Source organism: Falco cherrug, chromosome 6 (genome assembly GCF_023634085.1).
Source record: "Falco cherrug isolate bFalChe1 chromosome 6, bFalChe1.pri, whole genome shotgun sequence".
NCBI lineage: Eukaryota > Metazoa > Chordata > Aves > Falconiformes > Falconidae > Falco > Falco cherrug.
The window spans coordinates 47,292,077-47,317,582 of NC_073702.1; the positions used below are offsets into that span (position 1 = coordinate 47,292,077).

General features: G+C 42.0%; 1 protein-coding gene across 1 annotated transcript; it reads left to right on the top strand.

Moving 5' to 3' along the window:
* OPRM1 (opioid receptor mu 1) lies at positions 1 to 25,041 on the top strand. Its single transcript, XM_055714846.1, has 4 exons — positions 1 to 495; positions 15,328 to 15,680; positions 16,613 to 17,133; positions 22,663 to 25,041. Exons 1-4 carry the CDS (start codon positions 158 to 160, stop codon positions 22,699 to 22,701), a joined length of 1,251 nt encoding a protein of 416 aa, XP_055570821.1. The 5' UTR covers positions 1 to 157; the 3' UTR covers positions 22,702 to 25,041.
* The last annotated feature ends 465 nt before the right edge of the window (positions 25,042 to 25,506 follow it).

Sequence of the window (25,506 nt, forward strand, 5' to 3'; positions counted from 1 at the left end):
TGTGCCCGCACCCAGCGGCGGTGCGCGGTGCCGGGGAGGCGGTGGCGCCCGCCCGCCCCGACGGCGCGCCCCGCCACAGCAGCGCAGCGCGCCAGCACCGCGCCGGGCTGCCCTCGGGCGCGGAGAGCCGGCGGCCGCGCTGACGCCGCTGCGCGCCATGGCTGTCGCCTACCTGCTGGGCAACGGCTCCGCGCCGCTCCTCGCCGGCGCCCTGGAGCTCCCCTTCGCCGCCAACGCCTCCGCTGCCTGCCGCCCCGCCGCGCCACCCTGCGCGGTCGCGCCGCCGGGCGCCTGGGGCAACGGCTCGGCGGCGGCGGGCTGGAACCGCTCCGAGCCCTGCGGCGGCGCCAACGGCAGCGCGGGCGGCGGCGGGCCTTGCGCGCCCGCGGGCGGCGGCCCCTCCGTGGTGACGGCCATCGCCATCATGGCCCTCTACTCCGTCGTCTGCGTCGTGGGGCTCTTCGGCAACTTCTTGGTCATGTATGTCATAGTCAGGTGAGTGCCGCCCCGCCCCGCCCTGCCCCGCAGCCCACGGCCGCAGCCGTCGGGGCGGACGCCCCGCCGCGGGGAGCCGGGCTGCGGGCCGGCGTCCCGATGGCGGACGCTGCGGCGCCGCTCCGGCAGGCAGCGCGCAGAGGGCCGCGCTGGGGGGTGCGGAGGGGCTCCTGCCCCGCGGGGCCGGGCAGGGGGGCTATGAGAAAGCGTCGGAGCGGGTGGTCGGGGGAAGAGAAACTTGCGGTGGGGCCGTGAGGAGCGGCCGGGCTGGGCGGTCCGCCAGAGACCGCTGCGGGTCCGGGGATGCTCTACAGAGCCTCCGGGCTGCAGCTCCTCTGCGGGCTGCTGTGGCCAGCGAGGCCTGAATCCCGCAGCTGTCCGCTGCGGAGGGAGGATTTAAAGGGACCTTAGCCGCTGCCTGTGAGCGTGTGCGGGCGCGGGGTCGCACACGGACGCCGGCACACATCCTCGCGTCTTTCCCCTCACCGCTCCCAAACGCACAAGCGAAACGTGAACGGCATCGCTGCTAAACGCTTCTCTCTGCCCGGGTTTGTGGATCCTCTAACTCAAGTCTTGATATAGACGTTTATAGTCGTATACATTTATATGTGTATATACATTAGTGCGTATACACGTGTATAAACCCGCCAGGATCGCGGCCGCTCTCCGTAATGCCGGTTTCCCGGCCGTGCTGCAGCACTTCGCACCTTCCTCGCCCGCCGGCCCGCGCGGGCTGTCACCGAGCGCTCCCAGCCCGCTTCTCAGGCGGGGGACCGGGCGGCAGCGGCGGGCGCGGCCGGGCGGGCCGGCAGCGGCGGGGCGGGCGGTTTCCGTGGGGGAACACTGCCACCTCCCGGGGGCGGCGGGACGGGGCTGACCGCGCTCCGCGCCCCTCGTAGCTGCCCGTCGTTTCCGAGGCAAGCAGCCGCCGAGCCCCCCGGGCGCAGCCGCAGGGGCGCCCCTGGGGCGCGCTCCCCCCGCAGCCGCGGCAGCCCCAGCGCTTCCAGCGCCCCTTCTCCCTCGGAACACTGTTTCCCGAGGAGCCCGAGAAGCAGCCGTCGGGCACGGGTGCCGTGGCCGCGGGGAGCTGGCAGGCAGGAGCAGAGGCCGGCGGCCGGCGCGGGGTGGCTTGGCGGCGGGTGCGGCGCCGGCGGCGGGGTGAGGGCAGCGGGGCCGGGCTGCTGCGGCGCGGCGGCGGGCGAGGCCTTCGGCGTGTGGCGGGGACGTCCCTGCAAAGCCTGTGCGGCCGATAGACCTCATGGGAGCACAAGTAATACGCCTCAGTGGTTCAGATTGTACCAGTTCAGAAACCTCGTGCGTTTATACTTTAGAGGCTGCGATTTACGTGCAAAGAGCTGGGGAGAGGCTCTTACCCTCTGTGGTTTTGGTCAGTCCAAGATTCATGCTACCTGTGCAAAGATGCCACTGCATCTTCAGATGCAGAAGCAGAAAGGCTTCTGAACAGAGGCATGACTGCAGTCACCTCAGCGGTCCTCTGGGAGAAAAAGCAGATGTACAGTCTAACAGAGCCAGGCTAGCTGTCAGCAGAGAAATATGTCATAGGGTGTCCCTGGAATTATATATTTATACCAGGCATAACCCATACTAGGCTCATATTTCTTACATTAATTAATTGAATTACACTTGCACCACAAAGCCAAATTGAATGAGGCACTTGCATTTAGATGACTATCTAAGGAGAGCATCTTTCCCTGAGTTTACAACTTAAAACCAAAAAAGCAATAGGACAAAGCAAAAATATATTTCCATTTTACAAAGGAAAGTACAAGGAAATTACGTGGCTTCTCCAAAACCATCCAGGAATTTGGCAAAGGCAGGACCAAACCCAGGTCTCCTGTGCAAGAACAGCTTTTGGTATGACAAGAGTTCCTTCCCAATTACTGTCATGGAGCTGTTTACCAGTTTGGGATGAAAAAGAGTACATGTTAATGGTTGAATAGGATCTGTGGTTTAAGCAACAAAAAAATGCATTTCCTTTCTATGCTTCTCTGTAGATTCTGTGTTTCTCTGGACAGCAGGAGGGAACTTTTTGATTTATTTCCTGTTGCGAGCTATACTAACATGACAGTATTCCCAGTCATATAATAAGCACATAGGTGAAATGGTGAGCATATGTGCTCACATTCATGTATCCTTGGATCCAGCTACAAATAGGAGGCAAGTCTTTCACTGGATTGAATCTGGCATCATATAAAGCTCCCCTTTATTATCTGCCTTTCACGCTATGCCTGTTCAGGAAGAACAAAACATTGACGTTGGTATTAATTTTGAGAATAATTGAGACTACTAGAAATAAGATGATAAAGTGATATTGGTACCTAGTTTGCCTTGAAAATACTGGAAGTTGGGAGATAGGTGCTTAGATCTTTGAAACGTTGTCCCCTACTCACCTTTCAGAGTCCAGGCCAGTGATCAGTGTGCTGCATGCTATTATCTCATGCTTGGCTTCTTTAGAAGTATTTTCTTTAATAATGATTATATATTCTTATAAACATTATTATTTTTACAACTTTTCCACATGAAGCAGACCTGTGGGTTTAAAGCCAGAGCCATGCAAGTGGGATTGTCACTATCAGTCCACAATGCCACCCTGTTATCCCAGCTGGGGTGAACAGGGTCAGAAACAGACATGTCCAACCAGGAGTTAGAAATGTATTGTCATTATCCATACAAAAATCAGGGTCTTCATGCAAAGCAGGTCCATGGATTTCCAATTTATACATGTTACTTTGTAATTAACACATTCTCATCCACCTTCCTCATTCTCCCAAATGTTTCCTGTTCAGCTGAATACTTTCATCCTTGAATTAATATTTATGCGTTATATCTGTAGTGTGTGAGGCTGAACCCATGTTAAACACTGAGCTCTTTCCTTTGTCAAGTACAAAAAAATGCCTTCTGAGTGACAGCAGTAATAGTCAGGTTTTACTGCCAGCCGTGAATTTCCTGTAATCTGAAAAATCTGTACATAATTTGTATTATCTATTTTCCTCATGTGCTTTGTATAAGTGTAAATTGCTAATATGAACACAGTGTTGTTATGGCTGTGTCAACAGCAAATGCTCCTTCTAGCTGCTGCAGGGTACAAGAAGACAGTGTACAATTAGTACCATGTGGTATTGAATTAATTTACACAGTAATCTATAGGCTTTTCCAGCTTTCTCGTCAAGTCAGTGGGATATTAGTCACACATTAGAGTAGGAAGAAGAATATGCCCTGTGATTAAGGCAATATGCTAGAAAGCTGTAATAGATCATAGTTGAAAATCTTTGGCGTTGCCGGTCTGGAAGAAAGGAATAGCTCTCAGAGGTCCCAGTCCTCCATGGTGCCAAGAGCCCTGAGGGGACTGTAATTCCACCAACAGCCGCTAAAGTCACTCGAGTCAAGAGTGAGTCCTTAATTGCTTTGCTATTAATTTTTGTCATGTACCATAAACAAAGGGGCCTCAGCTTCTCTGTTATCCTTATCAGGAGGAAGGAAATGTCTTGTTTCATCAGCATAAATTATTACTCTACTTTAAAAAAAAATAAAAAATAAAACAAGGATAGAAGTCCTCTCCGAAACAAAGAGATTTCTTTCTATGTCTCTCAAAACAGCCTCTTAATAGTGTTTTGGAAGAAAAAAAAAAAAGCTGTACCCTTAGATGAAACATCATCTAATCCAGAAATAATATGCAGGACTGAAAGTTTTGGTTACTGCAGCTCGGCTCACTCACACTACAGGAAAATTGTTTTACTAAGTAGAACAGTATTTGGGGTGAAATTTCAATTGTAGAAAGAATTGGTATCACCAGAGGAATAAATATTCTGATACATGTGCACAGAAAGGGAAAAGTGAGGGATCTGGGAATAAGTTATAACATATGAAGCGGAGAGAGTCTATTTAGAGAAATAAAATGAAAGTTATCACAAGCTTGAAAGTGGCTGAAGCGAAGCAGGTTTTTCTAAAATACAGGAGTTCTTCCTTGTAAGGTGACATGGAGTTATGGATGCACTGTGGGAGAAGGCCTACAGTATCTCTTGTAGCAGCAGAGATCAGGGAACTTGGAAACTAAGAAAATGCGTAAAATTCATTCTTTTCTTTCCTGTCCACAGCCACATGAACTCTGCATTTGGATGGCATTGTATGTGTGAATGTGTGTCCTGCCTGTTGCGCTATCTACAAAGAAAAGGTTCCACCCCATTGCTAAGAGCTATTTTTTAATAAATTAACTAAAGCCACAACAGCCTTAATGAGTCACGTCAATTATGAATTGATACTGCTCACCAGCACAAGTCAGAGATCTCGGGACAGAACTGAAGGAGTCAGATGGGGCAGGAACAGCACAGAAGCTGAATGAGACGAGCAGCATAATGAGGGGGTGACCCTCAGCGTCCCGCGTTACAGAAAGGCAGGTGTTCTTGTTTGCACAGTGTTTTTAATAGACGTTTGCCAACCTCTGCTAGCGGGTCAGTTTTTGATCAGCAAGCAGCTCCCCTCCCTCCTCCCCTGGGATGAAGGGAAGCAGAGAGATAAAACAGCACGTATACCTTTGTAGTCTCTTTTTTGGAAAAATTATGTTGATATGGACATGATCAAAATTTGGCTGAAAACACATTAGCCTGCAGCCTGGGCATAACCCCCATCTCCCTGAGGGAGCAGAAGGCACTGCGGGATGAGCGAGAGCTCTGCAGCCCCACTCTCCTCCAGCCCCTGTGCCTGAGATCCCATGCTCTGCCAGAAGCTACCACTGGGCACTCCTGGGCAAAAGGCATCCCCTCTAACTCAGTTTCTCTTGAAAAAGCTGTTTGATCCCACTGCGCTTTTCCTGGAATATCATTTTGGTAATGGCTCCCATTGAAAAAAAAAGTGTTAGACACTTCTTGGTTTTTTTTTTTTTTTATTTTGTTGTAAAAATAAGTCATAATGTATCAACTTCTCATGGCTTCAGTAAAATTAGAAAATGTTGTAAGCATATATTGTTTATATTGTGTTGTTATTAGCAAGCTAATGACTAATGAGCTAATTGGCTAACAGTGCTGAAGTACTGCTTTATTTCATGTTTTCACATCATGAGGCATAGCTTTTGCTTCACTGTTGGTAAGCTTTTATAATTTTTCTAGATCAAAAGGTGATATGTTTACAAAAATCTCAAACATGACATAATGTACGCCCAAACATCTCAGAATCATAGTCTGGTTTACTAACCTCTTTCCCACCATAGCCAGCAGCTGGTGTTTAGTTGAAGAGTGGAAGAAACAGGGGCATCACTGTGTGAGAATCCTTCTAACAGTCTGTTACACTGCAGAGAGACTTTCTGACCTGCAGTTTCCATCAGCATTTATTCAGTAGCTTTTTGTGGACATTTCAAACATGCAGCAGTCCCCAAAACATCAGAGTCAAATATAAGGTTCAAAACAAAAGGGCACAAATATTACCACTTCTAAACAAAGCTACTTTGAAACAAATTCTCTAAAGTATAATTTCAGAATTCTGAAACATTATTAAAGATTCTAGAGTTGGTTATTTTTAAGATTAGGTGTTCTAAGATGGATGCTGTAGAGATCCTGATTAATGGACATTTTTAAACAATTATTTCTTTTCATTATGATTCCAAGTGAAAACAGCTTTTTAATCCTTTATGATTCTTTTCCAAATACAAATCCACTCACTATAGCTATTTTTTAAAAACCTGAAAGGAGCTGTTTTCTGAATTTCTGTGGTTAGCCTGATCTGAAACAAAGTTCTTTTTATAACCATCTGTGCCTTCTTGGGTTTATACTATGAAGTTTGGGTTTATGATATTATAAGTGGGGATCTTATCTTTCAAGATCATTAATTTTCAAAGCCCCTGCCCCTTTTGGAAGTTGGCTTTTAATGGTGTTCACTAGCAAGGAGTTCCACAGCTTAGCCTAGCTGTGTCAAGTAGCATTCTCATTCATCTATTTAATGCTAAACACGTCCACATTTTATTTATATTTCCCTTTGAATTTACACGATGAATGAAAGTAGTGATGACAGACCAGAGCTAATCAAATAACTGTGAAATACATGAAATAGCATTTTTTTCCCAACTTCTTACTGAGAAGTGTTCAATTAGCAGCTATAAGATCTTGTATCTCAGAGCAGGAAAAAAACTTCAAAACGCAAATGTTTGTGTAAAACAGAGCTTCTCCTCCTCATTGTGTTGTATGGAGCAGTTCCAGCTGAGAGAAGTCTCTTTCTTAAGGGAGGGGGCAGGGAGCAGCATTTAGGGTATCTTTGCCTTGTTTTCCCCTTGCACAGTGCTAACCTTCAGCCCTGGGATGTGCTGCCTCTCTAGAAAAATCATCCAAGAAACCAGTTACCCAAATCCTTCTCATAAGATGATAGTCTCAGTACCTCCCTCAAAGCCTCAATTTCAGACACAATCTCATTCTTGTCATGTGGAGACTAAATCCATGATTCCTGGTACTTTAGGTCCAGTCTTCTCCAAACACATACTTGTACACCTTTCTGGCACACCTGCCTCCACCATCACCTGCTTCCCCCCAGCCCCCCCATCACAGGCAAGTCTTCCTCCACATTTATTCTCTCTCCAGTCCCTTTGTCTCACCTCTGTCACTCCTTTCCAGATCACACTCGACCGCTTCACTAGAAGATCCCAACCTCTTGTATGAGAGACCATCATACCTTGTATACTTAGTGTTACTTCGATGTGTACAGTCTGTGGCCTTGCCTCGAGCCTCGTGCTGCCTCCCTGACACCCTCTGACCTGGGGGGATTTTATCACTGCTGTTCCCCATCACACCTTTGAGGATCTCACATCTACTAGTGGTAAAACTGTCTTCAAAGGCTTCCCTGCCAGCTTCCCTGCTGAGCAGGGGGTCTTTCATGCACAGTCCTCACCTGAGGTGAACAACCTATAAATCAGGAGGAGGGAACCAGAACCTGGAAACCACAGGAAACAGCTGCTAACTTGTCCTCCCTAGAAGAATGTCACTGCAGTTATCATAGGTGTAGTCAGTGGCTTTACTCTCTGATACGCTTCCCTGAAGGCAGAGGGGAGAAAGTGAAGTTGAAGACACTGACGGTTTTCCTTTCCGTGTCTTCCTAGCAAAGCAAAAACCTCAGCAATAAGCACCCACTGCTGGATAATGACAATATATTGGAGGTAGGATTTTTAGCAGCCTTGATTTATTTCAGAGAGAGGTGTTACACAATAACTGTGAAAGCAGCAGCCTTTACTGGAGACCCATATATATGCCTCAGCACTAGGCAAACAGAGACTCAGCTAAAATTGGTTTAACAAAAAGGCCAGATTAAGCCCTTGAATAATTGGCAGATAATTTTTCCCCCATTTAACTAGGCTGGAAGGGAGGGAAGTGTACCAGCAGGTGACTGTTTGGGCATTGAGGCATATATATTAGTCATTTTCTTTTTATCGTAAAGTAGCTTTTTATGGTGTCTGGGGAAAGAAAAAGAAATGAGGATAATAGGAGTTAAGGTATTACAACATCTTAAATGTTTGTGTGGCAAATTGATATGAATAACCTATAAACAGCTGTTCTTGTCTGGTTCCTCTCCCCTTTTTGGAAAAAAGAAAGAATGTGTGACATCAGCTTTATTTTGTATGGATTTTGGCCAGGATATTTTGCATGTACATATAATTAAAAAAGGCATTAAAATAATAAGTGAGAAATAATAAAATAGTTAGCTGCTGCAACTACTGTGGAGTTTGTGTATTCTGTCCGAAGTAATCTCCTTGCTCGTTAATCTTCTTAGTCAGACATCAAGGGAAGGGACCAGCCTTCCTCCCCGAAATAGCGAATTTTCCCAAAGAAAGAAGCTTGTTTTGTTTCCTCTGGGGAGGGACTAAACTCACTGATTCAAACTAAATATCAGGAAGGGGACCTTTAGATGATGCCTTCCAGTAGCAACAAAGCTGGAAGAGCCATAAAGCAACAAGTGAATTTTAGCCCAAAGCCCAACACGGGGCTGTAACTAATTGAAAACAGGATGAGTCGGATGCCCTCCCAACTCTCTTGGTGCCACATCATTCCCAAACAGACTGGTACCACAGTCTGAAGAAAGTTGACTCTGCCTTTTTAGGCTTTCATTTAGCTCTCCCGCTCTCAATGGTGAGGCTGGAGTGAAGTCGCTAATTGGTTCTGAGTACCTGAGAAAGGGCCCTGAGCCAGTGCTTCCTGGCCGGTGTGCCCTGAGCCAGTGTGCCCTGCTGACTTCTCCTGCTGGGATCCTGTAAGCAAATACTGATAGATCTGCACATGCCTTGATCCTGACCCCTTGCAAGGAAAGGAAAAGCTGGGAAGTCAAAGATGCTAGCAAGGTAACCCGAGGGAAGTAAGCTTTGGTGAAATTTGGGCTTAATTTCATGTGTGCTATGGAGAAGAATAAGGTGAAAAGGGAACCTGGCAGTGGGAAAACAAAGTATTAGGGAGAAAAGAGGCATCAGCTGAAGCAGCTACAGTCCAGCAGTGATGTGGCCTATGTTCAGATCCAAATTCAGCACATATATTCAGACTCCTTCAGAAAACGGGCATCCCCTCGCCGTTGTGTGAGGAAGGAGGGCAGCTCCAGCACCATGTATGTGAGGGCCTTGCTGTGTTCCTGACCAACTATGACAAATCACTAGGCCTTGTAAATTTACATCTACTGCGCTCCCTTACTATGTCATGCCTTGACACCTGAAGTGATGCTTGGTATTTGTATGTTTTTTCATCTCTCTAATTAAGCCACTATCACAGGTCACAGCAGTGACCAGGTAGCACCGTGCAGGGAGCCAGGATGCAGGGTTTTAACAGGAGAAAACAAACACTGCCTGTCTTTCTTAAAGGCAGTGAAGCCTTCCTCCCTTCCCCCAGTTCAGCTCTTTACCCCAAACTCAGGATCAGTGCAGCAAGTAAGTGAATGTGCTGCAAATTGCACAATTTCACTGTAACTAAGGCTGAACATTTTCTGCTATAATGTACCTGCTGCAGGGGTGGGTGGGTGGTGTCCATTTGTTTTTAGTTTATTTCCCCTGAGGGCTTATTATTTTTAAGTTATATCCTTGTATAGGATCTCTTCAGAGGAAAATTAATCAAAAAGATGAGTAGATTGCTAACCACAGTGTGGTACCTCCAGTCTGGGTGGCCTGACCCCCTAATAACGTGTAAGGATTGTACACAAATTTATGGTGCTTGTACCTAGAGCTTGAATTTAGTGGCTTAAGAGCATTCTGAAGTACCCATAAATAGAAAAATCAAAGATTAAATCTTGAAGCTGATTAAATCATACGTTTCCAGACAGGTAGGTTAGGCTTATCCAGAATATATATGACTTCAAAACTTTAATAGGTAACAGTCTGCCACAGCACACGTCACGACTGTGGCTGAGATACAGTACGAGTCTTTCACTCTACAGAGACCCACTAACAAGCAAAGAAAGAAAAATGACAATAAGATAGTATGGCCATCAATAAAGCCTATCATTCAGACCCTTTAGCTCAAAGGTACTTTCTAGAATATGGCCTAGCTGAGAGACTTCACTTCAGTGTCAGACATGCTAATTGGATTGGCGGACAGGAGACATTTTTGAGGGGTTTTCCTGACCGTCCTGAATATGACATGACCTTTGTCAAAGCTTTAAGGGCTTGATGAAGATTGAAAGTACCTCATACCTCAAGAAAGCACACAAAAATCCCTCTTTCATATTGTTTTTGAGTTGCATATACAAGATGTACCAGAACAGCCATGGAAATAAGTGTTCATTTAAATTGGTTCAACTAGGCATACTTCACATATTTTGATCTTCCCACCCAAGGAGACTTCAACTAATCTAATGTATGCACATAATGATTTTTCATTATTTAACCAGTCATGTATGCAAGAAGAACATGAATTTGAAACAGTAACCTAATCCTCTCCAGAATCAAGAGTTATCAGGTTGTCTGTTTGCAAGACCTAATTGCTAGCTGTTGTTTCTTTCAACAGCCAAACCATTTTCATGAATGACTGCTTTCTGCAATGAATCTCCTGCAATTAAGCCAGTTTTTCATACATTTTGTGTTGATCTTAAACACAGTTCAGTTGAAGCACTCTTTGTCTCCAACTTAGCGTTCTGTGGACAAACACTTGCATGCCTTTGTGTTGCTGAAAGTAGTTATTACCAATCTATAATCGGTCAGCCCACTTCCTAACTAAAAACTTGTTTCTGCTTTTCTCTTCATTGTTGTTATTCAGATAGGAGCAGTTTTCAAATTACTTTTTAATGCTATGTATTACTATCTTCATTGAGCTAAACATGGAACCCCTCTCTGGCTTCTTTGCACCAGCCTAGTGGTACAAGGGTGCTAAAAAATTGGTCAGGTACAGAAGGGCTGAAGTGTCTGGAGGATGGTATATTTCAGCAGTCCACAGGGATGTAAACAGCTTGTCCAACAAGTGGAAGGGAAAGGTTCATGTGTCAGTATACCAGCTGTGTCTATTAGGCTTAGATAAAACATGATGAAAACTAAAAATTTCATTATTTTTTTAAGAAAATACATAGTCTTAATATTATGCATTCTTTACTTTTGAGCCACAGAGGCTTAAAAGAAAAGACTCCTCAAAACATTTTTGGAGGTGTTAAGGTGGAGACTAAACCATTGGAGTGGGCTGGCCAGAAAGCAAGCTATGGCACATCTTGCAGAAAGAGACAGAGGCACAAGTGTGCTTACATCTCTTGTCACATGACTGTGAGGTGGAAGGGAAGGTGCTCGTGGCTCCTGCTCAAGATGCTGTTACCCTTTGTGCAATGGAGCTGGCGGTCTCTCTAGGTTAGTTTGGTGAACCCTTTATTTTGTTTGCAAACTACAAGTGGCCCATGGGCTGCTAGTTGAAGAGGTCGTTTCAGGACTGGTTTATTTATCCTTGAATGCTAGGAACTTAGTGACTATCTGAGTAGGATTCTCATGCTTTTCTCTATTGCTTTTTCATATCCAACCAAATCCCAGTTGAGTGAACCTCTATGGCTCAGATCTTCAAACTTCAAGTATACTTTAAAGCTTTGCTAGGTTGAAGATAAAGGCAAGGCTGAGTTTTCCCTACAGAATTAGACATAAAGTATATTCTTACTGTTGTAAATCTGTTCTATCTTCTATGACAACCAACAAAAAAATGCTTCATAAACACAGATATTTTATGATACAGAACATGTGCTGAGGAGTTACAAAGGGCATGCTCGTGGGCGTCAGTATTATGAGAATAATTAATTACTCTATATATCAAAAGCAGTATTGAGCTAAATATTCCCCAAAAAAATTGAATCATCATGTTGCTCTATTAGTCTTTCATTGCAGGGTTGTAAAACAAAAAGTAATGATGACCAAAGCCAACTTCTGTTTTCACTTGCAACTTTGCTCATTTTCATGTAAAATTTAATATACTTAGTGTTTTAGATGCTGAAATTTCAATGAAATGTAAATACTACCATTCAGATTTTCATGAGTTGCATTTAAGATTCTTTAAACATCTGTTCATTTTGAGATTCTCTAGTGGCATTGAATGAAGGTGTGAAAACTGTATCTGTTAAAAGATTACATTTATAAACACAATACTTTTGGTATAAGTCATACAGATACACTGTGACTTTGATTACATATAAGATCCAGTCCCTCTGAAGTGTAGCAATCTCATCACATATACGTCTATGTCTGGATGATGGAAATGTTTGTGCTACTTGTTCAAATAGGTAGACTGATACCTTAGCAAAGGGTATAATAACAGCTAAGATCAAGGCTTTGAAGAGCTCCATTTTGAGAGACTGCTATTTTTCATGCTGTTAAAATTACTTTTAAACTATTGCTTCAGTATTTATTTGTTTGTACCAAAAAAAAAAAATCCTTGGAACACTGATAATCTACTTTTATTTGGAAAAATACGTGTTTAACAAAATGTACCTTTCAGAAATATGCCCTTCATAAAATCTTGAAATATTCAGTACAGAGAAACACCAAAATCCCATAGATGTCACTGAAAAGAATGCTGTGAATTTCAATAGGCTTTTGTTTATTAGGTAATTGTGGAGGTAAATGCTTTCTATCACCATAAAAGCTCTGCTTCCTTTCTTTGTAATAACAACGTGGTTAGAAATACAAAGATTACAGAGTACATCAAGCAAAATACTTCATTAATAACCTATAGAGCCCGTTAAAATATGTCCAAGAACTTTTAAGCTTAAACTGGCAATGAAACAAGACACCAACACTGAAAAATATGTAGCATTTCAGTGGGATAAGGCCCATGCCAGTCCCAGTGAACAAACTTCATTCCACTTATTCAGAGCTTTTTCCTGCCCGTCCTCTGTCATGCTAACCTGAGAGTCACTCACATAGTGGTTGATGTAGAGGTTTTTTTGCTGTATCAAGCATTCCCTTTAAATCACAGGAATGGATTTAATTACCAATATTAAAAGAAACATGTTATCATTATCACCTGATGATGGGCTCTCCAGACAGAACTGTGGCACAACCACGTGTGATGGCAGCAGCCCTGAGCAGCACACCTAAGCCTGCTTCCTTGTGCAGCCATAAAAACAGGGCAGTCATCTCAGGGCTGAGTAGAGGTCAGCAGCCTGGGTGAGGGTGCAGGATCCTCACTGCCTTTATTCATCTGTGCAGAATTGAGAGCCACTGCCCCTCCACTGCAGTTGCTGCCTGAGCAGATCAGACTGGAGCAAGCTGGGTATGTCTGCTCGCAATGCAATCCAACCTCCAGGTTAGCGCTCTGGACACAACTTGAGCTAGTCCTGGATCTGTTGTCAGACCTGCAGAGAAGACATTTATTTTTGATAAGCAGCAGGGGACATGGCAAAAAGAGGGCTTAGTACAACATTTTCATGCTGGTAATAGTGAAGTAATTTTAAAATGTTGCTATTTTCTTTCTCCCCTGCAAGATTCTCCAGCAAATTGCCCAGAAAATATTTTCTCCTCCCTGCAAACTGTTTTTAGAGCTGCAGCTTATTGTGTACCTCTCCCACAATGCAATCCTCTACATTTTTTCTAAATAATTCCCAGCAGAGAGAGGTATGGATGCCTGCAGCATTCACCTCTGCCTAAGTTAGCATTAGAAACTTGTCGGATAAATGGAGTGCTCCTGTAAGAAAAGTTTCTAGGGTACTTTCAGAATATAGGTTTTATTTAATACTTGAGATCATACTTTCTCAAGACAACAGTCAAGAAAGAGCTTGGATCTACTTGAAAACATTAAAAAAAACCCTCACCCTGAATTGAAATTAGGGTTGTTAGTGGGTCCTCATTCACAGTGCTAGAAAATGAGAAAACAAAGCCAGTACAAGCTTCTTAGGATGTTCATCATAAAAGCTATCTAGATGCATCCAGTAAGAAGTCTGCATTTCTCCAGGCCCTACCAAAAAAGTTCCAAATGTGTGTTCCCTACAGAGCCCTGTCATCGGGGGGGGGTGGGGGTGGGGGTGGGGCGGGAGTTGCAGCTGACTCATGTTCTGAAAAGATCGAAGTCAGAGAGAAAAAAACCCATGAAATACTGTGTTTTATACTTTGTCTTCCCCAGCAGATTGTCTGAAAAATCTTTTCAAATGGCCTATTCCTCTTGCAAATCACTCTATAAATTGTAAATTGTTTGATCAAATCCTGTACTTGTTACTCTGCAGAAACAGAAGGAGGTATTATCAAAAGAGCAAGCCATCTGCCCCTCCGAAAGCCAGGCAGCCCCAGTGCCCAGCAGCCTTGGCAGCAGTCAGGACAGCAGGGCAGCATGGCCAGGATCATTACTTAGAGCGAAACATTCATTGTACCACTGCCAAAGTATAGCATCCTCATAACAAGTGGATCTCAAGTGCTGCTCAGCTGACACAACGGACCTCCAAGAGTGAAGGGCTCTTCAGAAATTTGATGAAACTAAGGAGGAATTTGGATTCTGCCTTTAGCAATGCAAATACAAATTAGAACATAAGAAGCTCCCCATGCTCAGCTGGGATTGAAGTGTGGCATATTCAAAATTCAGGAAGTGTTTTTTGGGTTGTTAGCAGCACAGACTTAGGAAGAAGGAGGTACAATGGAGGTTCAAGACCCTCCTGCTGAAATAGGCACTGGGGAGCACATTGAGCATTCCTACCTCAAGCTGCAGGACTGCAGCATCCACTCAGGGTGGTGGTGCTATCGGTATATTCGATGCATATGGTTAATAGCATCTGTCTTCTCATTTAATTGAAAGAACATCTGTCCAACTTATATTGGACATTGAGATTGATAAAGCAATGTAGTAGCTATCATTATAAATTATTTTAGAATTCTATAATTATAAACAAATGAGAGTCTAAAAGCCTCGATTTTTAGGCACAGTAGATTTGATAATTATACTAATCTTTTAGGTACTTTTTCCCTAAGGAATTATGTCATTACTGCTCTACAACCTACGAATGAGCTCTATGTTTCTACAGACCACAGTTCTGATGCTTGACATGACATCAGCAGATCCAGAAAATCTATCCATTTAATACAGTGTCTGATACGTACAAATACAATTTTTTCAGCTTCTCAATTCTTTAGCATCTATAATATTGTTTCTCCTATGTGTATCCTTTCTCTCTGCACAAGGTATATTAATCTTTCTTTTTCTTCCTTACACCCTTTAGCTAATGCTTCACTGAACTGCAAATGTTCTTGTAGATAAGCCATAGCAAGGTCGTTTGGTTAAAAGCAGAAAAGATGACCTTTGACAGGATCTAGCCCATCATTTCACAGAAGTTTCTTATAGGTGGTGCACTGGACTCATTTTTGTTGAACATTGTCAGTTGTGGTCATTTACATTCTTTGCTGATTTTTTTGTCTAGGTACACGAAAATGAAGACTGCCACCAATATCTACATTTTCAATCTTGCATTGGCAGATGCCCTAGCAACAAGTACTCTGCCATTCCAGAGTGTGAATTACTTGATGGGAACATGGCCATTTGGGACCATCCTTTGTAAGATTGTTATATCCATTGACTACTATAATATGTTCACCAGTATCTTTACACTTTGCACCATGAGTGTGGATCGCTACGTAGCTGTTTGCCACCCAGTTAAGGCCCTTGATTTCCGTACCCCCAGAAATGCCAAAATTGTCAATGTCTGCAACTGGATTCTTTCTTCTGCCATTGGCCTGCCAGTTATGTTCATGGCAACTACTAAATACAGGCATGGTAAGTCTGGTTTTGATTCCTAAATGGAGTATTTCAATGTATAAACTCTTGCATTGTTTCACTTTATTGTAGATGTGTGGAGTTAACTTCTGATCTCCAAGCTGTATAAAGCAGGTGTCAGTGCAAATGGACCCCTTCAACAATTTTGTATCTGGCTGTAGTGGACTGGACACAGCACTGCACATGATCTGTCTTTTATAACAGGCAGCTCCAGCTCTTTTGGTGCATCTGTGGGAGTCTGGCTCCCCAGCACAGTTACTGTAGTATTTGGAAAAGCATCTGTACCTGCCTGCCTTCTGCTGTGGGGCGGTTATGAATTGTCCTATAGCACAGAAGCCTGTGCTTTACCCAGGATATTCCCGCTGAGGCTGGCAGTCATAGACATGTTGCACACAGTCTGGCAGGACACGATACAGAGCAGAGAGCATGTTCTGGATCACTGGTGCTCAAAGACTTCCCAGGAAGTGGCAGCATCTCAACATAAATCCAAACCCTCTATTGGTCACAGTTACCAAGGGTCATGTCATTTTCTTCCCCATTGCCCCGAAATGGTCAAACTCTCAGCAGATATGGTAGTAAGACCATCTTTCTTTCCACCTGGTTTTATACTGAAAGTGAAAATGAGTCAAAGTTTAAGCATATGTGACAATTCAACTCTTTTTCTTGTCCAATATACATACAATTCCAAGTAATAAAATGCAAAAGAGAACACAGTACCCTTTTTTTTTTCTAATTCACACGTCATACGTGTTTTGCAGCACTGTGTCCTGTCAATATTTCTGCTGATGACAGGTCACAGATTGCTTCATTTTACCTGTTTACTTAGTAAATTTTCATATATTTTCCTACCATATTTAACAAAAAATGTTTAAAGAAAAACAAGTGAAAAACTGACCCACTTGTTTTTCTCTTCTGTTTTCCTTTTTCTGCAGGCTCTATTGACTGCACACTTACATTCTCCCACCCTGCATGGTACTGGGAGAACCTCCTGAAGATCTGTGTGTTCATCTTTGCCTTCATCATGCCAGTCCTGATCATTACTGTGTGCTACGGGCTGATGATTTTACGCCTGAAGAGTGTTCGCATGTTATCTGGCTCCAAAGAGAAGGACAGGAACCTACGGAGAATCACAAGGATGGTTCTTGTAGTGGTGGCAGTGTTTATTGTCTGCTGGACTCCCATCCACATTTATGTCATCGTTAAAGCCCTGGTCAACATCCCAGAAACTACTTTCCAGACTGTCTCCTGGCACTTCTGTATTGCTCTAGGGTATACAAATAGCTGCCTTAATCCAGTTCTTTATGCATTTCTAGATGAGAATTTTAAAAGGTGTTTCAGAGAGTTCTGCATCCCCATTTCCTCAACCATTGAGCAGCAAAACTCCACCCGAGTCCGACAAAACACTCGTGACCATGCTTCCACTGCCAACACTGTGGACAGGACTAACCATCAGGTATGACTAGCAGTGGAGACGTCATCTCTGGATCCAGGCCTCCTGCTCAGAGATGACATGTATTCTGAAGTTACAGTTTATACCGATTTGTAGCTACATGAAGTTTTAAATACCTTCAGGGTTATATGGTGTATGCAGACACAGCAACCCCAGTCCTGCACGGTGCTCATTGTTCTATGGTTGATGCTCAGAAGCTGAGGGCTTTCAAAGGTACCTTGCATGATGGGGTCCAGCATGCATGCATACACAAAGCACACAAAAACAGTGTTTCATTTGAAGGATGTTTACAACAGGCGACTGCTTTAGAACTGGTTGGAAATTAATCACAGATTTCTCTATTCACACTCCTTGTCCACTGGTGGAGGCAGGAGTGGGACAGAATATAGATCTTTCTTCTCCCATTGTAACAGTGAATAAAAAGGAGAAGAAACTATGCTTGTACACTTTTGATTGATGTACAAAGAAGGCCTACCTGGCCTTCTTTGTCCTGGAAGACATGCAAGAAGTAGACAAAGGCTTGTATCAGATTTTTATCTGCATTGGCTAAGGTGGGTTTTGAGATATAAAAATATATACACACATCTTAAGGAGGATTGTGCCATTTTGCTGTTTAAGATATACTGAGAATATACTTTTTCCATGTAGAAAAAGCCTTCGAGAAGCCGGGAGTTTATGGCACAGCAGATACAAAGAGAGATAGATTTTTATTATTATTATTCAGGCTACTGTTGCTTAGCTTCTGTAAAGAAGGTCTTTTGTTACATGTTCAACATCCATGTTCCAGTGATTAGTCCTGAGAATTTCCAATTCCCATCCCTCAGTGAGCATCAGGTAAAACATGAAAGCAAACCTTAACATACTCATGAAAGTAACTCAAGCACATCACAAGCACTAGAAAAAGCTTGAGTTGTCTCTGTAATTCATTAAAAAGAAGAACAAAAGGCACAAGCCTGGTTCGTTCCTTGCCATATCCCCTTTCAGCAATATACTTAGGTTACTCCTGCACCAGTGTCTCACTGCTGCCACTTCAGCCACCAGCTAGCTGCCTCCTCAAGGTGCAGAAGTCAATGGCTTCATGTGAAACAGTTGCATACCTGGCACTCAACTGCTGCCAGAAAGCCCAAATCAGGCCATTACCATCTCCCAACAGACAGAATACTAATTGCACCAGAAAAGAGGAAGGAGCAGGCTAAAGGGAGAACAGCCAAAGACAGAAGCTTTATTAACTATCTGCAGTTGGTGGTGGTGTTCACCAGCATCTGATTCATACATGACAGTCTGTGGCCCATGAAATCAGTTAGCACCTACTCAGTCTCATGCACACTTTGGTGATGGAGCAGAACTTCCAAACTTGGCATAGGCACATGTGTATATGTATGTTTGTATATATGTGTAGTATTTACTAGGTGTAGTGAAAAATTATTAGACAGATTCAGCTGTTAATAATGCATTTGCAGCCCTCAGTGGAGTCAATTTTGTGCATGTGTCTGGCAACAGGATTGTATCTGTAGCTAGTACAATTCCAGCTTTTTACAGTGCAGTGTGTGGGCACACATTTTCTACATTTAGTTATGTATCTTTACATTATTTTTAGAAGAGCTGTAGCTTTCTAAACTTATACCCTTAAGCAAAGGTTAGCATGGTACTGCCCACAGGCTGAGTGAAATAAAGTCTGTTTCCCTGGGCACTGAGCAAACACAGAATAGATGATCCTTCCCACAAAGATCTTTCAACCTATACCAACAAGGGAGAGAGCCAGCGAGGTGTCACACAGCACAAACAAACTATCAAGCTGCAACAAGGTCTTTTTACCATCTCATACCAACATACTCTTCATGCCAGTCGCTCTGCTGCTGCTTCCTTGTCTCCTCATGCAGGGCGCAAATTCTCTCTAACATCTAATATTTTATTATTATTATTATTTTTTAAACAGAGAAAGCCCTAGCATGAATGCAGCTCTTGCTCTCAGAAAAGAAAATATAAAGACAAAAATAAAATTAAAAAAAAAAAACCAAGTAAACCCCTATTTGCTCAAACAGTGAGCTTTTGTAAATTTTGGTGACGGGGCATTATTTTCACAGGTAAGTGCTTTCTGTAAAAGAAAGTCTATCTAGTGTATCTGTATTGACCCAAGTATACTGACAAGCTTGCTTTTGTAGAGACAAGACCTTGATGAGCATTTGGTATGAATTCTAATTGCAAGGCTGTATAGTACTCAACACACTTCACATCGGTTTTGAAGAAACAGAAATTCTACAAGTTGCTTTTTACCAAGTGAGAATTCTTTGCTTCTGCTAAAGTTAATGAGAACTGAAAGCACTCAATCGTTTAACAGCTTAAGGCCTCTCAGTCTTAAAGCACTTAAAAATAAGCGTTTGCTGGTGGAAGGAACAAATGTGTTTTCTATCAGTACAAAAGCAGCACCAGGACACATCATAAATATTCACATTATTGTGAGTGAGTTAAGATACTGGCCTTTAGCCTACTCTATGGCTCTTTGCAATTACCAGAAAGATCTAGATGAAGAGATTGATTATGGTTTTATCAGCATTTACAAAACATGAAAGAGCAGAACAAGTTCAAAATTCCTGCAGAAATGCAGCTTCTTTCAAATGCACAGAGTAGCATCCGATCCGTAGCACTGACGGTGTGAGCGTTTATAAAAATTGTAGGTGCTCAGTGGAGCAACATAGTTCTGAGAGAAAAGACTGTGGCTAATCAGGCATGCAAAAACTGAACAAGTTGTAAGACTGAGGTGTTGCCTGTCTGTGGGGCATGTATGCTGTGTTACACTTAACTATGGCGGTAAAATGCGTAGGTGACATTTGTTCCAAAGTGAGCTAAAAGGCTTGGCTCACTTTAGTTTTTAGGGAGGCATATGCAATCTTCTTGTAAGTGCATTTGCATGAAGAGTTAAAATGAGAGTAGGAGGGATGGAATCCTGGGAAAATTTGCTCACAGCAAAACTGCTTATTTTGAACTTTTCTCTGTATGGCCCAATATTGGTAGAGAATGGTAATAAAGGACCAAATACTAGCTTTTGCAAATGGCTGAGGTTTTTTGATGTCATTGACATTAACCTGATTCATAACAAAGACCTTGACAAATATTTTGAAATAGCTTTTACTTCAAACGCAGAGACTCTCTGAATTAATTTATCCAAGATTAAAAACATTGAATATTTTTAAAATCTAAAAGTAATTGATAATTCTTTTTTTTCCTGAAAATTATATTTTCCAAATACTTTTAATTTTTATTAATATCTACCTGTTAATAGCAAAAAAAATCATACATACTTAGAAAAATTGATTGATAATAATTATAGAAATCTGACAAATTTGATTTGTTTCAGTGAATTGGTTTCTTTGTGACTCATTTAAGTTTTTATAGCAGCTTCAACTGAATGTACCCAAGCAAGTAAGCAAATTATGTATGGGCACATTTTCAGGACTATTTAGTCATCCTATGTAACTATTTTTTGTATTTTTAGCTTCTAATGTTTTCTCCTTAACCACTGAAGTGTCTAAATGCCCTAATGGAAGCTGCAAATCCTCCTCATATGCTGAACATGAGGCCTCAGACATGCACTAACCAGAAGCTCATTTGTGCTCAGAAGTATTTGTGCTCAGTCCTGAAAGCTTTGTCCTTATTGCTTGGATTGGCAGCCACGTGTAGAAATAGAAAAGATATTGGGTTAAAGAAGAACTTTTAAGTTGAAAGAAGGAAAAAATGAAAGCCGGTTTCACTTTGGTTAAATAAATGGAGAAAGTACATTCTTACATTTTCAGTTTCCCAGTACTGTGTGACAGATTGCAAACAAATAAGGGGAATGCTGGTGAGTCCCATGCAGAAACGTGACACAAGCTGGGCCAATGCACATCTACCTGAATTAACAGAGAATGGCCTTTCTGTGTACTTCTAGGAAAAGGACATATCTTCTCTGTAAATAATACTGTATTTCAATAGTTATAAAGTATTGATTTCATATAAAGCCCATTTCTAGCGAAATAATGACATCTGTGAAAAGCTTGTTTAAATTCAATAGATCCTTAAAACTGAGCTTTCTTTTGTTGCTGATTGACACTGACATGGGCTCTTTGTGAATCTTCTAGGTAGCAGAGGAAACAGAATGTGTTTGTCAGACTGTTTCATGAAAGGAAAAAAGAATTAACTGTGCTATGAGGCCCAGAACTAATTAGATGGCATTTAAGGTGCCCTATGTTTGTGGCATTCCTTAAGCTGGGAATTAAAATAAACGGGACAAAACATTTCTATTTTTTCCTTAATAAATTAGAAAAATATCACTGTTAAAAATATACAAAAGAAATGTTTCTATTGTATCTAATCCATAAAGATAAGTGAATATATACTTCCAAATTAATTTCTGGATCTAGACTTCTCCAAAAGACAGAAACATTCACATTTAGGATGAGGTGAGTTTCTGGCCAAAGCGAAATGAGGAGAAATAATCCTGCTACAGAATAAAGAAAATCCCTATATATAGCATGTTTCCTTGAACAAGCATTTGAGTTATCTTGTGGCCTTGAAGAAATTTCTCTCTGACTCAGAAGTCCTAACAGCCTCCACTTTGCTGAATGTGCTTGGAAAGTTAGTGTTTCAAGTTAGAAAACGCACTTTCCTTCTCCCTGCCCCAAAATGCTCACTCATGTCCCATTACTTTTACAGGAGCACGTTCCCTCTTTTGTCTCAGTCAGGCTTCGTCTGTGACTCTGCTTTTCGAAAACCCTTTATGTGCAGTGTCCCCCGCTCTGTTTTCAACAGGTTCTAGGGCTGCAGGACAGTATGTGCTGGGTAGTGAAAAGGGTTGCAGACTTTCAGGGCGTGCTGTGCAGTGAGCAGATTTGCTCGATGAAAACATCTGTAGTGCTGGCGTGCCTGTATGCAAACAGGACTTCACAGGGATGCCGTGGGCACACAGGGCTGGCAGGTGGTTGGGTTTGTTTGCTGGTACAAAGTCCATCTCACACAAAATTTAAACTTTCGTTTAATGTTTTGTTTTGTTAAATGCAGACTTTTAACTGCAAATACAAAAGTTAGCCGCCGTGCTGATGTGGGTGCAGCATGTATTATCTACAATAGAAACTACCCTGCAGCTGCTGCAGAAAGAATACGGGGGGGAGCAAAATCCTTCCGTAGTCATGAAAGTCATAAAGAGAACAATTCTTTTGGTATGAAATATACTGTCATTTGAATTCACATTTCAGGTCTGCTGATGATTCTTTGTCTTTGAAGGTCAGGCATGAAACTTTTCTATGGTCATTCCCTCCGCCTTTGTTGCTTTGTGGCAGAGGCAAAGCCTTGCCCTGCCTCCGGACTTCCTGTTCAGCTTTACAAGGCAGGACAGTAGCTGCAAATGAGAAGTAAATTCCTCTTAAAAAAAAAAAAAAAACCAAAAAAAAAACCCACACACAAACAAGAAACCACAATGCAAACACACACACACACAAACTTGTGAGCGGGAAGAAATCAAGTAATTGTTCATTGTATTTGCAATTTCTTTCCTTTCAGTTGGAACTTCAAGAAGCTGAAACTACTCCACTGCCGTGACAGGGTCTCCTGCCGCATAGCTCTCAAAGCACTTGCACACCATGCCACAGTGTGTCTGGGCACTATGCTATGGGAACGTGTAGGACACACTTTCCCTCAAAAACATACCACAGAGGAAAGCGCCTGCTTTTTCCAGTCTGCCCAAAATTGCTTCTGCAGCACTGCTACATTGCACATAACAGAAGCATGAAACTTAACAGCAAGCAGAGCCAACAGATACGGGGGCTTGCCAGGCTCCAGTGTTCGAGAGAGTCATGTTTACCAGGATTACATACATTAGTCTAAAACAAAGCTACTGTACCTGTAGCAATCTGACATGTTCTTGAGAAGTTACAGTGGTGTTAAACAGGTTGGAAACAAAAATTCAAAGGTTAGACAGCTATAGTTTGAAAAATAAAGGTGAGCTTTCAATGATAGGAAACAATAGGAAATGAAGTTGTAATACTGTTGGGTACCTATTTACTCTTTAAATTTCTTTCTAGAGGTGTTTTCTGTGCAGGTTATTTGTGTGCTGAAGTCTCACAAGACCATCTAGAACAACACATTTGCAGTTCAAGAGGGATTATCTTACAAGGATTACATGTTCCATAATTTTGAAGTGAAAATATTCAGTGCTTACTCAACAAAAAACTCCAAGCTTCATCTTCTGCTTCTGGTTCTTGTATAAAAAACGGGCTTTTAAATCAAAACAATGAGCTATCTCTTCTTCTAAAAAAGATGAGTAAATGAAAGCATTCCATGTTGTTGGTTGTCAAATGGTCCCCAAAACAGCAAAGACTATTAACATAAATTCCTATGTGAACAGAAGTCTAGCTATAAGCCTGCCAGAGCTATGTGAAATGCTTGGATCAGTTAATAAATTAGACTTGTCTTTTTTTTAATAGAAAGTTGCCGTTTGCTAGACATTTAGTTTTTCTTAACCAAATCCATAATGTTTGCTTTTTTAACAAACGTCATACAGTCTACATCTCCATTTTGTATTAACTACTAAAATACATTAAGATTTATGAAAGAAACATTGTACTGAAGTAAATGCCACCTTAACTGTTTTCTAGTATGAAAAATAGAAATATCCATGTAGATCATTTGTGGTACAATGGTATTTTCTAGCCATTGTTTGTTACTTGCTTTGTAAATAAATCATCAGTAGTTAACCAAGGGAAAACGTACTTTGATGAATTTAAGTGTATTCTAAAATACAACTTTATGGAACAGGGGTTTTTGTCTTTTTATTTCTGCAGCCAAAATGTATTTCTTTTTTTCACTGTTAAAATCTATGTAACAGTATGCTTTCAATGTGGAATTGTTCGTTTCTGCCATGGACTGCATAATAAAGATTGAAGGCCAAATGTTCAAGTTGCCTTGCAAGTTGCAAATTAAAGTAATATTTGAGTCTCATCACTGTTGCAGCTAAATATGTACCCCTATATATCAGCAGAACATGAAACTAGATATAGCAGAAGTGCCTTCATTTTTTTTTCCTTTTCTGTTGAAGGTTCAACTGTGCAGTCATAGGGGTTTAGTACTTAATTTTGTACTAGTGTAACAGGATCTTCTCATAGTCATTAAAGTTTAAACCAGAGTCATCACCATGCTAAGAGGTTTTGCATCCAATTTGTAAATAGTATAAGGTAGGCACTCGGAAGAGTCTGATATATTGCTTTGTGCTACACAGCAGTGTTATTTAAATAACAAAACAGAATACATCAAAAATACAAACAGATTAATATCATACAACATCATTACTATCTGACGAGTTCTGAGTAGTCTGCCATGCTCACATACAACCACCTCACAAAACTGAAATATATTGAATGACTATTTGAAAAGTCTTGTATGTTTAATTAAACTTTAAATCATAGTTTCATGACTAGTCAAAAGTTCATCAGCTTTCACAGAATTTACACAATTAATTGAAACCATCATTTCTTCTGTACTTAGTATGGAATTTTGCTCACAGGCAAAATACTAGGACTTGCCAACAGACAGGCTAGCATGTTTAAAGATATTTTTGGTTTCTACAGTCCAATAATTAATTGGGCAACCTGATTAAATATTTTTAGCAGTAGAAGTGTTGTAGCCTTGATGATCTAAGGATATGAGGAAGCAAATTTTATTAGCAGAACATTAGCAAAAATAAGTAAAATGTCTCATTTTTTTCCAAAAGGCTTGAATGTTTGTTGGTAGTTCTTTCTTTTCTGGTAGCACATTGTTACACAACTTCTGTATCTGCGTTGTAAACTTTAATAAAAATGTTTGTGTTTCTTGTATATTTGCAACATACTGTAGTAAAATGCATGTTGTTTAATGTGTTATGCCATATATTAATAACTTAGCTCTAAGAAATGTTATGCAATCAATTGATACAAACACAACTACCTTGAAGATTCTCATTAATTGCCTGACTGCTTTAAAGAGTATGTTGTATTTTTTATGTAAAAAGGAGAAATCCCAATAGTTCTTTATATATATATATAAAAAAAAAAAAAAAACCCAGCATATGGGCAGAATTCCATTTTGATCCAAATGTCCCTCCTGCACTGAGCGCTCACTGTAAGGGCTCAGCTCCAGGAGCCAACCAGTGTGGGAGCCTGTCTCCAGCAGCAGAAAGACAGGGTGAGCAGAGGGAAATTTTCCCTCTCCAGCTTCTGGCAGACAGAGGCTTCCCAGGCTCTTTCCTATTAAATTACACAGCCTCAGTACATGCCCACGCACTGTAACAAGCCTGCCTCTTCCGCGAAATCCAGAGGCAGGGCAGAGCCTGCCTGCCTCCCTGCTGACCTGCACGCTCGTATACAGTCTTGG